This window comes from Chionomys nivalis, chromosome 4 (genome assembly GCF_950005125.1).
Source record: "Chionomys nivalis chromosome 4, mChiNiv1.1, whole genome shotgun sequence".
Taxonomy (NCBI): domain Eukaryota; kingdom Metazoa; phylum Chordata; class Mammalia; order Rodentia; family Cricetidae; genus Chionomys; species Chionomys nivalis.
This window is the reverse complement of record NC_080089.1, coordinates 41,209,630-41,223,332: the sequence shown is the minus strand read 5'-3', so window position 1 is coordinate 41,223,332 and position 13,703 is coordinate 41,209,630. Positions and strand designations below refer to the sequence as shown.

At 44.2% G+C, this 13,703-nt stretch overlaps 1 protein-coding gene across 3 annotated transcripts in view; it reads left to right on the top strand.

Moving 5' to 3' along the window:
* Nucleotides 1-12,025, top strand: part of Tbcel (tubulin folding cofactor E like) — a 59,311-nt gene extending 47,286 nt beyond the window's left edge. For all 3 annotated transcript variants that reach the window (XM_057768035.1, XM_057768037.1, XM_057768034.1), the window contains exon 8: nt 8,407-12,025. In XM_057768035.1, the coding sequence (XP_057624018.1) occupies nt 8,407-8,725 (319 nt within the window). In that variant the 3' untranslated portion in view covers nt 8,726-12,025. The remainder of the gene's footprint in view (nt 1-8,406) is intronic.
* Nucleotides 12,026-13,703: the final 1,678 nt, after the last annotated feature.

Sequence of the window (13,703 nt, the reverse complement as noted above, 5' to 3'; positions counted from 1 at the left end):
TGTGGCTTTTTCCTCTTCCTTTCACCTTACTTGAGAGTCTGTCTTTGCACGCCCTAGCTAAAACAGCACACCTTTGCCCCTGTAATTCCCTTCACTTACATTGATTTTCTCACCAACACCTGATTTACATTATATTGTTTGTCAGTTTGTAGTTAATCCCTCCATCCCTCCTACACGCTGCACTGTCAGCTAGGCAGGAGCAGCGGGTCCTGTCCAGTGCCTTTCTCCCCAGGACCTAGAACACTGCAGGAATTAGTAGCATCACTGCACTCGGAGCGGGTGAGGAGGATTAGGTCAGGGAAAAGACCATCCTTTCCTAGAAAATGTTTGCATTAACCTAATGAAGGTGAGCAGAAGATTCTGGATGGTGTTCTCACATACCTAGTGAAAGGTGGAACCGGGGCAGTGCTGGCCCTGGTGGGGTAGGGGGGCAGGGTGGGTGGCTCGGACTTAGCTGTTGTTTTCCTTACTGTGAGTAGGAAATTGCTGGAAGTTGGTGTGTATGGGTCCGTTCAAAAGGTGGGCTTGGGTTCTGGTTTCAGGGAGGGGCAGAGAGACCTGGAGACTGAATTAGTAATGGAGACTGTAGTAAAAGAGGCCGTGTGCTGGACACCGCAGGTCTTTTTAGAGATGCCCACGTTTGGCTGAGTTTCCGTCCTGGAAAACACATTGCATGGCCCTACTTGTTTCCAGATATTTATAGTGGCGACTCCTCCAGGGGATATAAACATCGTTCAGGGCGGCAGGAGTCTCTGCACGTGGGTATTATTTTTATTTTGCCCTTTATCAGATTCTGTCACATTGCTTCTGCTTACCATTTTCCCTTTATCTTGTGTTTGTTTCCTCTCTCCATCTCCTCTGAGAGATGGGAATTAAATTGCTGTTTTAGTCCTGAACTAATATGTAGCCCACTGTTTAATTTTAGAGAGAGAGAAAAAGGACAAAAGGCGGCAGCTTCCTTTTGAATGTCAGCATGCCATGTATCTTTGGGGGTGCAGTACTTCTTATTTTGAGCACAGTAGGGGGAAGTAAGTGATTTGGGGTGCCTTTTTTTAGACTTTAAAATTTCATATCTCATCCATGAGTTGTAAGTGCTAACAGTTAACTGTTAGCTGCTGCACAGAGCAGTGCTGCCATCAGAGCCTGCAGCAGAGCCAGAGGGGGGCTTTCTTAAGCTAGCCTTTGCTCTGCAGCCCTTCCAAAGCTTCCCACCCCCAAGCTGTGTCCCGGGAAGGCTTCTTTACCATGTCAAGGATTAGGCGGCCAATTCCTAGAGTGCTTACTTAGTTGTCGCCAGTGGTATGCTCTGTGAAGTATGGAGGGTGTTTTCCTGCTAGAGGCTAATGGCTTTTCTTAGCCGAGCTGATTGTATCTGCCTGTGATTGTGAGACAGGGCAGTGGGCTGTATTTGGACACCACCCTGATGAAGGCCCGTTTTGTCTCCCAGGCTGGAGGAATCCTAGCACACTGTGTCCCTTACCTCATATTCCTTCCACACAGAGGGCCTGCTGTTGTGAAGAACATTCCTCCCCTGGACGCAGGTCTCCTGGGGTTCTCTGTGTTGCCAAGCTCCATCATCCTCTGTCAAGAGGGTGACACAGCACTGCTCACCTTGGGCTGGGAGTCTGATGAGAGACAAAGGGGCTTTCTCCTCCCCGTTCCTTGGAGCCCCTCTGAAATGTTAGCTTTCCCTGGAGCTTGCAGGCTTTGTCATTCCAATTACCCAGGACTTGGTTTTGACTTCTTGCCTCTTTCCCAGCCTAGCAGGAGGTAGCTGCCTTCCTATCTTGATAGCAGTTAGAGATGAGCATTCTAATATACCTGCAAAGGAGAGGGAGAATGAGCCTCCCAAGTTCCCTGGTCTTGCAGACATTGGCTTTGCTCTGTGAACTTTAGCTTTGGCCAGAAGAAGTAGCCAGTTATCTTTTTCATGTTTTTTTTTAATTAAAAATAATATTGAAAAATACTAAGAGTAATAAAACACCAAACTTCCACCATTCAGAACTGATGAGGTTAATATTTCTCATTATCTTTGGTTTATTTTTAATTAAGAAGAAATAATATTGCAGAAAAGAAAATGGGGTTCTTTCTGCCTCTCCTCTCATCCTATTCCAGGAAGCAACCAGAGAAAGATTTTTTTAAAGGTTTTATTTGTGTGTGTGTGGGGGGGGGCGGGTGTATGCACACATGAATGCAGGTGCCCACAGAAGCCAGAAGAGTTTGTCAAATCCCCCTGTTCTGGGTGGTTGTGAGCTGTCTGATGTAGGCACTGGAACTGAACTCAAGTCCTCTGCAAAATTAGTAGTAAGTGCTCCTAACTGTTGAGTCATTTCTCCAGCCCCTTGTGCCAATAACTTGATGTGTATCTTTGATATCTCTTTTTAAAACCACCACCAAAATATAAAGTAGGGTTTATATTTCTGTGGAAATGAAGTATCTTCCTATGGTCTGTAGCATTTCCGCCTGGTCTTTTCAGTTGTATTTTGTTGGGAACAGGATCCCCATCCCCCTCCAACTTTCCCCACTTTATCTCCCTCCCAACTTCATTTATTCTATTCTTTGTTTTTTACCATTAAGTCCAGTTGGTACTGGCAGTATGCATAGGTGTGGGGTCATCCACTGAACTGGTACTCCCTTCTCCAGTGGCTATGAGCTGCCAGTAGCTCCTCAGCTAGGGGTGACATTTCGTTAGTTCCTCTCCCACCTTGATGCAGTTTGACTGGCTTGAAGCCTGTGCTGGTCTTGTGTGTGCAAAGGTAAACCCCTCCCTCACCAGTGTTTTTCAAATTATTTTAGTTATTGTAGGGCTGTTTGTGTCCCATGAAGCCTTTAGAACTGTAAGTTTCACCCTGCAGAAACTACAGAGCACAGTGAGTTTGTTGATATATGTGGGGAGAATTAGCATCCTGCCTCTGCTGACTGCCCTCTCTCTGTGGAATGTAGAACGTTCTGTGTCCTTCACAGGTGCTTTCCGTTTCTCTCACAAATGTCTTACACAGCATTGTTAAGTTCCTTTCTAGGTACTTTCTTAATTTTTGTTGCTCTTTAAAATGAGATCCCCTTTTCCATTTTAGGAAGGCCAGTGAAGGTTTTGCATGCTGGTCGTCTGGCTTTCCTAACGGCATACGTAGTAGTTCATATTTACTTCCTTGGGGAGTTCCCTGCACACAGTTATCTCCTCAAATAATTTCTGTGCTGCTCATTTCTTTCTGGTGTGATATTAAAATGACAGACAGGCTGGAATGTGGCTCACATGGAGAATACTTGTGCCACATGCATGATGGAGTCTCTGACGTCAGTCCGTAAACCATCCAGACGGAAAGGCAGTGTGGAAGGCCATCCAGTGATCCCTTCCTGTTTGGGGAGAATGTATCCAGCCTTCAGTGTGAGCCTTCTGACATGAAACTGGACTTTTACTGAGTTGAGATAGTTTTATTCTTGACTTTCTAGGGTGTTTCTTTGGTCATTGAATAGCACCAGGTTTTATAGAATGGTCTTTTTGCATTTGATTGTCGTTTTCTTCCTTTAGTCTGGATTTAACAATGTGTTTCCTTTGCTGAACCATTTTTGCATTCCAGTGTTCAGCTAGTTATAGACTAAGAAATATTCTTTATAAGCAGGTAGGATTTAATTTTATGCTATCTGGAATGTTCCCATTTATTTTAAAATGTAAAATTGGCCTATAATAATTTTCTGCTCTTCTGGGTTTTTAAGTGTTGTACTAGCTTTGTAAAATGAGTTGGGCTGGTAATTTCTTATTTTTCTAGTAAGTATTTCATTTAGCTTTAAGATTCCATACTCACAGCAGTATTCTTATGATCTGTGGGCTATGTGTATCAGTTTCTACATTGGTCTGTTTTCATTTTGAGGACAATACTTCCACATGAAGTCTGATGGAAACTTACAGCAAAAAGTGTATCTTTCTATTCACATGCTTAGCAGCCATGAAGCATGTAGTTCCCAGGCAACCGCTGGCAGCGGTTTCCTAACAAAAGCCACTGCAGTTGTGCCGAATTTCTGTACAGAGATGGTCACAAAGCAGTTGATTCGGTGCTGCTGTACGCTGACGCTGTTAGTATGAACCCTAGTGAGAGCCTGGCCATGTGGAAAGCAGGCAGTGTTCATTGCCTTTCACATTCTAGTCATGATGTTCGCTTCTGCGTTTCCCCTTTGTCTTGGTGGATCCTATTAAATGGTTACCTTATATCTGGATCCATTTTAGATTTTAAGAAATTTGGGATGTGTGTATATATGAGTGTATGTATGTGGTGTGTGATGTGTGTGCATGTACAGGCCCGAGGACACTGGGTGTCCTCCACTGTCGCTTTCTACCCCATTCCTCTTGAAATAGATTCCAGCTTCTCCTGGAGTTGGTGACCAGCTAACCCCAACAATTCCTGGGCCCCGCCGCCACAGTACTGAGGTTAGACAGTATTTTACATGGGTTCTGCTCTCTGTTCAGACTGTCATGCTTGCCTGCCAAGCACTCTTAGCCACTGAGGCATTTTTGTAGCCCTACATTTTCTTTTTTAAAATCCAATTTATTGCAATATAACCGACACGGAGTACATTTTCACCCTTTTTAGTTTATAGTTCTGAATTTTGACAGTCCCATTATATAACCTCCAGCACAACCAGAATCTAAAATTCCCATCATCTAAAACATATTCCCTCCTCAACCTTTCCCCTGACTCCTGCCCTCTGTCGGCTACAGCTTGTTTTCTGGGCCTGTTGTTTTGGCTTCTCTAGAATAGTGTGCCACTGGAATCTCTGCAGTTTGTAGCCGCTTTTCATTGAAGCATTTGTTAGGATTAGTTGTGGTTTCATGGGAGGTCATAGCTCCTTAAGAAGGGGTTTTATGCCGTGACTAATTCCATACAGATTCCTTAGAAGAACTGGAAGAGTAGACCTCAGCCGCCTCCGTAGGCTCGCCTCTAGAATAATGCCACAAAAGTGCCTCCAAGGGCACCACTGTTCCCTCTGTAGTGACCTGGTGGAGGAGGTGCCTATCTCAAGCTCTGTCCTTGGTGATTAGCTAGTCACCTTAGTTTGACCTTCAGATCAGCAGGATGCCGCCAGGCTGTTGACTCCAGGAAGGAACCTTGCTTGAACTTCAGTTTGGTAATGAAGAAGCTGCTATCCAGACTGTCCCCATGCTGTGTGTGCTAGATTCGTTCAAGGCTGACTGATAGTGGTGGAAGTTAAATCTCATCTGCAAGGGAATGTGGGAAATGTAGTTTTTATTTTTTTAAACTCTGCAGTCTAAGAAGGCCAACCAGGAAGAGATTCAACAAATATAGACATGTATTGAAAGAAAATGTGTGTTAAGACAATTAATAAGAGTGACTTGAATTGATAAGACACACGGACAAGGAAGCAATAGATTAATACAACATTTAGGGGAAAGAAGAATTAAAACATGTTAATTGATTGGATGAAAGCACTGGAGGAAAGAGACACAACAGGAAGAAGCTAGACTGGCTTTCAGTGTTTGGCTAGAGTAATTGGATAGTTTTCAGTGCTGTTTTCTAAGACATGAAAGATTAGAAGAAAACTAATTGGGGGTAGCAGTCGGTTATTTCTGTACATGGTTGATCCTGAGAAATGTGTAGGACAGTACAGTGTCCCACATAGGGATCATGTGATTTCTAAATCCACTTCCTCATTTGCGCAGTGAGACATTGCTCTGTGTGGGTATAGCTTAGCTTATGGTAATGTTTATGCTTGAAATCGTTTCATTTGTCCTCAGTGTCAAGTGAGTCTAGAAATACAGAAGTTCCCATTGTTAAGTTTTAGTTTCATATTTAAGCAGGCTCAGGTTTATTATTATTCTCTAATCCTGCTATTGCCTTTTTTCACTAGAAGAATTCATGGCAACTCTATTCCCTCTGTCCTTTCTCCTAACTAAAATCATTGCTGCACAGAATTGGGCTAGGGACAGTGGCCTTGGCTATTCCTTTTTAACCTGCTTGTCTGGTTGGCAGTGGTGGCACCCACCGCTTCTCTCCCTCCCACCCCACACCCCGCATCTGTTCACCATCTTCTCGAACTCTTGGATTTTGTACTTCCACTCTTCCTGCGTCCTAGACCACAGTGCCTGTGCGTCCTTTCCTCTCTCCTCTGGGTGTGCTTGCTTCAGATTGCATTCTGCCTCTGCCTTTTAACTTACTTCTTGTTTCTTCCCTCTCTTCCTTTTCCTGGGATATGTGCTTCTGTTTCTATGGCTGATGTAGTTTTTGTATGGAAGTGGACACTTCTCAGGTTGCTGAAACCTGTCGTGTGTTAGCTTTCCTTGACCCCTTTGTTGTTGCCTCTTCTGTCCCTTGTAGGCAGAGTTTGAGGGTGTTGCTCTTGTTTCTACTTTTCTGTAGTCTGGAGGGGAAACATGTCTTTAAGTTGGGTCAGCTCGTTTGACCATATGGCCTCAGCTGCCATTTTTCAGCTTCTGATGCATGTTACAGTGTCTCTGCTTGTGTGAAGGCATGTGACAGGAAGGCATGGGGAAGGTTTCAATGTGGAGCCTTCTGCAATCTCAAGTCCTGGTGGTTGTGGTCATTGTGTGTGTGTGTGTCCCCTCCTGTGTTGTGATGAGTTGGCCTTTGTTAACATCCTGACAGTGGACAGCCAGGCAAGCTTCTGATCCCTGGGCCTTTCTCCATCTTGGTTCCTCTGTACCATGGCTGACTCCTTCATCCCTGGCTCTGTGTTTTCACTGAGGAAGACTTTCTCTTTACCTTCTTTCTCTGCAGTGGTTTCCACAGTCTGAAGATCAGACTTGATCTTCTATCTCCCACACTACCGAGCTCTGGGCTCCATCGGAAAGGTTTTGGCCTTGGGGTTATGCCCCATTCTTGTGTTGCTGCTGATGGTGTGTGGTTTTGGGTTTTGTTTTCTTTGTTTGTTTTAATCTGGGCTCATGCACTCGAGACAGTTCTACCAACTGTCATGTCACACCAGCACCGTCTCTAAGTCCCTCCCAAGGACACTTCAGTTGTAGATTCTGAGGTGTGTGTGTGTGTGTTACTATTGTAAGCTCCAAAGATATAATGCCATTTTTTTGTATATGAACTTAGAATGTACAGGGCCTTACTCACTGGTTTTATTTATGGCCATCCTTCAGGTAGGAAGGGCAGGACACAGCATCCTACACTTGCTAATGAGGAAGCAGATCCAGAGGGCTCGGTGAGCTGCAAAGTCATCGTGTTAATCACAACGCAGACTTGAAAGTCAGGGCCTGTGCTATTTCTGCTCCGCCCTGCCTCTCCCTTCATCTCGCAGCACAATGTCTTACTGTGTCATTGGTGTTCTACTAACCTTATTATGACACTGATCGTGCTGAGGAGAAGCCAGAAGTAGAGTGGGAGAGCTGGAGCATCATGCTACGTGACTGTCAGGTTCTGATCCTTGATTAACCTCAGAAAGTCTTAGTTACAGCCAAACTCATGGTAGCTTTCCCCCTCTCTGATATGTAGGGAACTGTCCAACTTCCTCCATCAGCTCAGACTTCATTCCCTCAAGGCTGGCAGTGGCTACAAGAATTTCTGTGTAGGAACTTACTATTGGGGACCCTGTTTTCACTGCTGGAACTCACTTTTCTCTTAATGTGCTTTGCTTTTTTATCTCTGCCCCAATGACAGAACATCTTTATTTATGGTCTCTTTTTCCAAGAATGAGTCCTTGATCCTTTCATCACTCTTTTATTTAGCTGGGGCCAGGCTAGAACATTCCAACAAGACTTCGTTGAAAGAGTTGGATAATAGCTGAAATACATGGTATTGTTGTTCTATAGATTATGGCTTCTTGGTACTTGGAGAAACTGCTCCGCCACCATCCCCCTGTATTACCAAGAAACATGTGCTTAGTTAGGCATTTTCACTTCTCAGTGATAACACCCAAGGAAAGCACAATCTGGGGAGGGATTGGACTCTTCCCTGTTGCCTTTGCAGCCCCTGCTTCTCTAGGTTGTTTTTTTTCTCTAACTTTTTTCCATCCCCAATTGCTTGAGAGAGGGTATCATATAGCCAAGGCTGACCTTGACCTTGCTACATAGCTGAGGATGACCTTGAACTTCTAATCCTTCTACCCCTTCCTCCTGGGTGCTAGGTGACAGGTGTGCAATCACTCTGCTAACTGAGAGACATCCTCAGCCCCTCTAAGCCTGTTTGTAAATAGCAGAGGCATGGGGCTCGTCTTCAAGAGAAATGCTTCTCTCCACAGGCATGTAGTTTTCCTTTGGCCTCAGCACAGCGCAGAAGCCACAGCGGTCATTCAGCAGCTAGCTCTGCATGTAAGAAGAACGGGACAGTCACAGGAGAAGATGAGAAAAGATGGTGCAAGCAGAGGTGTAGTTTGCTTGTGTGTTGTGAGTGAGTTGTTGAAGGTGACACTGTTCTTTTTATACCGTAGGTATCATGAACTCATTACAAAATACGGGAGATTGGAGCCTTTGGCAGAAGTGGACCTAAGGCCCCAGAGCAGCGCAAAGGTAGAAGTCCATTTTAATGACCAAGTAGAAGAAATGAGCATCCGTCTGGACCAAACAGTAGCCGAACTGAAGAAACAACTCAAGACTCTAGTCCAGTTGCCCACGAGCAGCATGCTTCTGTACTACTTTGACCACGAGGCACCCTTTGGCCCCGAAGAGATGAAGTACAGCTCCCGAGCTCTGCACTCTTTCGGCATTAGGGATGGAGATAAAATTTTTGTGGAATCAAAAACAAAATAACCTCTACCAGCCTTGTAAAAACTCACTTAAGGACTTCCTGCAGGGTGTTTGTTTCCAGTGTGTTTTTCTTTAGGAAGAAGGACATTTCTGCTTCGTTTTGGTTTTTGTTTGGCTTTTGAAGGGGTTTTGTATATTTTCTTCCCCTAGAATGGGATTGTTTTTGGTATTTTCTACCACAGATTTCTTCAGCTCAGTCAGCAGACCTTGCTGCATCTCCAGTCTTTATGCTCTCTCTCTCTCTCTCTCTCTCTCTCTCTCTCTCTCTCTCTCTGTCTTTCTCTCTCTCTCCCTCTCTCTTTCTTGAAAGATGACAGAGAAATCACCGACTTCTTACTGTGTTGCTGGGGTTTGTCAGCCTCTGGGCTCTTTCCTGCTAGGCTGGAAGACAGAGTGGTGCCTAAGAGGGGTGGTGCACAGTGTTCAAATCCAGAGATGGGATCTTCCCTGAAGGGCCAGCACCTTCCGTCCCTGTCTCCAGTCATTCTTTTCCTCCTCCTCTTTTCCTTTCTGGGCTCCATTTTTTTCACTCTGACTTGCACATACTTACCTGTTTTATTCTGTTTGTAATTTACTTAGTGGGTTTTTTTCCCCTCAAATTTTGTCTCCTTCCCCCCATTTCCCATTTTAAATACTTTTGAGTATTTTAAGCATTTTTCAGCCTGAATCTGATCTCAGGAACTCCGTTAGGCTTTTAAAAAGAAGTAGGTGAGAGTTAACCCAAGGAAACATGCCGTTGTCCTGGAAGCATGGGCAGAGGGCTCTAACCTCTCTGCTGCCGCCCCGCCAAACGCCCGTTGTGCATTGACCAGCCATCACTTCCATTACGACTTTTCCTTCTGCTCAGTGGTTGTTATTTCCTAGCAGCTTTGTCTCATAAGCTACTGGAAATAAAGGACAAGCCTGGACAGTTCTGGGTATATACTCTGTAGCAGAGAGTCAGCCGACAGGCAGCCAGGCCTGTGTGAAGGAGGAGGTGGAGGGATTGGAGAGACTGAGCCTGCTGGCTCTCCTGCCCTTGTTGCGCATCCGAAGCCCTTGTCCTTGGAGTGTCATTAAAAGTGAGAGGCTTTAATCAAAGGGAAGTGTGGTTCCCACCTTTTTCTTGGGACTTTGTGATGTCATAATTAACAGTTGTTTTGTTTTGTATTTTATTTTATGTCCCGTGTGGATGGTTTTTGCCTAATCGATGAGTGAAGTTTGAGTGTCGCACCGCCCGGATTTCTTTTGCAAGTAGTTAACACCAGTTCCTTGCATGCTCTGAAATCTATTTCTTTGGCCTTCCGTTCTTTGTTAGTTAGATTTAAGTCCTTTCTTTAGTATAGATAGTTTTCTAGTCACTGGCTACTGGTGGGAGGCAGCAGAGGATTTCAAAGAATGTACCTGTTGCCTGGTTGGTTCTGTGTTTGTTTGCTGTTTGATTTTGGTCTCTATTTCTCCCCACTGGCTTTTCACCTTTGTTATAGGGTTCCACCTCTCCTACAAACTTAGTTTCTTGTAAACTCCTTAGGGGACTCTGATGACTTTTTCACGGGTGGGGAGTTGTGTTTTCAAGTTTCCTGCGCTGTGGGGCAGGTGTTTGTTCTCTTGATGCACTTCAGGTTCGGTACGTCTAAAGCTATTGATCAGGCCTACGGACGCAGGCCGGCTTCACCGCAGCACTAGAGGTGAAAACCAAAGGGTTTAGAAAGATGAGTACGGCCAGCTTCCCTGCTGCAGACTGTATCTCAGAATCCTAAAGATGAGCAGCAGGGATCTGGCCAGTCTAGACAAGGACAGTTATTTTGCAATCGCATTTTCTTGACAGATTTTTTTTTTTTTTTTTGGAAATAAGAAAAGTGTGGCGACAGTGTCACGAAGATGAAGACTGGGTGCTCTGTGTGTACGCGTGAGTGCGGAGGGGTTTGCGGGAGAAGCTGTAATGCAGACTTTGCTTTCGTCAGCCTGGGAAACAGATGCTCTCTTATTTTTGAACTTTGGAGCCACTTCCGTCCCACGGCAGAAGGCAGAGTGAGCACTTACACTTTGGTCATAAGTGGAATGGTCACAATAAGATATTTTATATATGACAAAGTTTTACGAAACGCTTTTTTACTCTTTGAGACCCATTTCTTCTGTTATTACAGAACAGTGTTTATCTTCTGCAGGCCTAATCCTTTATTACAGTTGCATGTAAAGGGAACTTCTCATCCAATAACTGATGTAGGTATTCTAGGGCATTGTAATTGGTGGTTTGAATAATTGCCGGATCATTTCCAGTGAAGAAAATCTCAGATACAGTCCTTGGGCTTTTAGAATTACAGAAGTAAATGAGAAAAGCTGCTTGAGCATGCATATTTACAGACTTATTTGGGTGGCTGAGTAAAGAGGCTGCTTTTGAAGTAAAATTGGTGCTGTGTAGACATTTATAATTATTTAGAACTTTATAATAAGCTGTTATAAAATTATTTTTATAACAGATGCAGAAGGAGGAAAGAAAAGACTTTGGACTTTTGAGTCTGCACGTCACGCACCATGCTTGTCTGTAGTTGTCTGTGTTTTAATATTGACATCATCAGATTGAGTGGGAGCACATTGTTGACAGTTAGGAGGCAAACACTTCCTCACCGGTATTACAGAGATGTGCCTTCAGGCACAGCAGAGAGAACATGCCTTCCTAAAGTAGAAATTCTTTTCAGTTGTGGAAAAGGAAAGGAATAACGCAAAAAAGAAAGCCAAACCCAAATCAGGAGTCTTCGCTGTGGGTGGACCTGCTAAAGCTGTGGCTTGGGTTTGATGGTTGAGATCTCCTAGATTCTGCAGCCCGCAGCCATAGATGCATAAGAAAGCAGCAGAGGTGATCAGCAGTACTGATCACGGTGGGAGCCATGCCACTAACGCAGTGTGGCTCTCTGCACTGCAGCTTAAGCCCAAGGGCAGGTAGAACATGACTCCAGAATGCTCGATAGTTCTTATGCATCGTCATTTCTGTTTATGAATTTGACTTTTCCTTTTATGCCATGTAAGACCGAAATGCAAACAAACTGCTTTCAAGAATGCCCAGAAGCTCTGTGTCCCCAAATGTTATTGTGAACTCTACTGTTTTTCATAGGTGCTTCCTTAAAATGTATGTTTATTGTAGTGACAGAGAGGGACTGGACTCTCAGGCCCTTTACAGTTGTCTCCTGCAGTTAATGGAAATATAAATATAAATATATATATATTTTATTTTAGAATATAATTTAAACATGAAGGTCTATTCTTTGCACTTTTTATTAATATATATAGAAAGATAATCTTTAAAAAATTAAAAATCCAAGTCCATTTGCTCCTTGTGTTCTGGATGTTTCTTTCGGCGGGTCGGAACAAAGACGTGTGGCCGTTTTTATACAGATGGACATCGGTTCTGGAATGCCTTCTTGGGAGGAGTGGCTTAAGCTAGTAGGGGCCTGGCCATCCTGTAAATGTAATAGGAATTTTGCTGAGGCTGAAAAAAAAATCTCAATTAAAATTTTTAAGAAAAAAAAAGCTTTTACTTTCTTGTTAACAAATTTTAGGTTTCCAACATATTTTCTACACTGTTTTCCTTTTGTTTTGTTTTTTGGGTTTTTTATTTATTTATTTATTATGTATACAATATTCTGTCTGTGTGTATGTCTGCAGGCCAGAAGAGGGCACCAGATCCCATTACAGATGGTTGTGAGCCACCATGTGGTTGCTGGGAATTGAACTCAGGACTTTTGGAAGAGCGGACAATGCTCTTAACCTCTGAGCCATCTCTCCAGCCCCCTTGTTTTTGTTTTTATCCTTTGGGGACAAAGCTTTCTAACTATTCAGCACCCTCTTTATTGATTAAGAGTGAGATTTTCATTTTAGTGAAGTACAAATTTGCCGTTAAAAACATTGCCTACAGGATTGGGGCATTTTACCCTTATCTGTTTATCTGTGATTTCTTGGTAAGCTGGTAGGAATTAACATTCTTTGGAGAATTAAGGACCAGAGAGTGTGCTCCTGTACTTAAAAGGTGGTGCCCATGAAGTCCTCTCGGTGCTTCAGAAGGACGTGGGTGTCCTCTGTTTAATCGAGGTGAGGTCTGTTTCCTGTTCAAAGAGTGAATGCCCTCAACTTTTGGGTTAAAGTCTGTCTAGTTACTGTCTTAGGGGGTTCTAATTCTGTGAAGAGACACCATGACCACAACAACTCTTATAAGGAGAACATTTCCTTGAGAGGGCTGCTTACGGTTTCAGAGGTTCAGGCTGTTCTCATCATGGCAGGGAACATGGTGCTGGAGCTGAGAGTCCTTACATCTTGATAAGAAGGCAACAGAAAGTCGACTGAGAAACTGGTTGGTATCCTGGACATAGGAAAAACCTCAAAGCCCACCCCCACAGTGACACACTTCCTCCAACAAAGCCACACCCATTTCAGTAAAGCCACACCTCCTAGTAGCGCCTCTCCCTATGAGATAATGGCAGCCAATAACATTCAAACTACCACAGTCATCCTTTATTTTGGGGTGCTCCAAATACTTAGAAGGTAGATTCGCATTTAGGCATCCACCTGATCTGAAACTACTGCTGCTTCCTCCAGGTACCCCTAAGGTCACTTGTCGCTTTCCAGCCCCTCTGGTACGGAAACTCCCATTGGTCTTCCTGTTGACTTATTGAGGCAGGCACTATAGTGCCGGTTTTTCCCCAGAGAGTGAAATGGATGCACAGATAGGTTATTTAACTTGTCCAAAGCAGCACCGTGGGCAAATGGCACTTGGCTCCAGCGAATTGACAGCTGTGTGTCGTTCCTGGGGCCACAGCCCTCCTTGCAACCCGCACCTCCATTGTTAATCCTTGTGTCGCTCAGAACAGAGTCACTTGGTGTGGCTGACAGTGCTCAGTCCAGCTTCATAGACCCCGGTGTCAATTCCAGGACTGTCACCTTGTGGTTGGTGGCTAGCTACTGAGATTCCTACTTCTCTGAGAGGCCATATTGGGTGCTTGTGATTGGT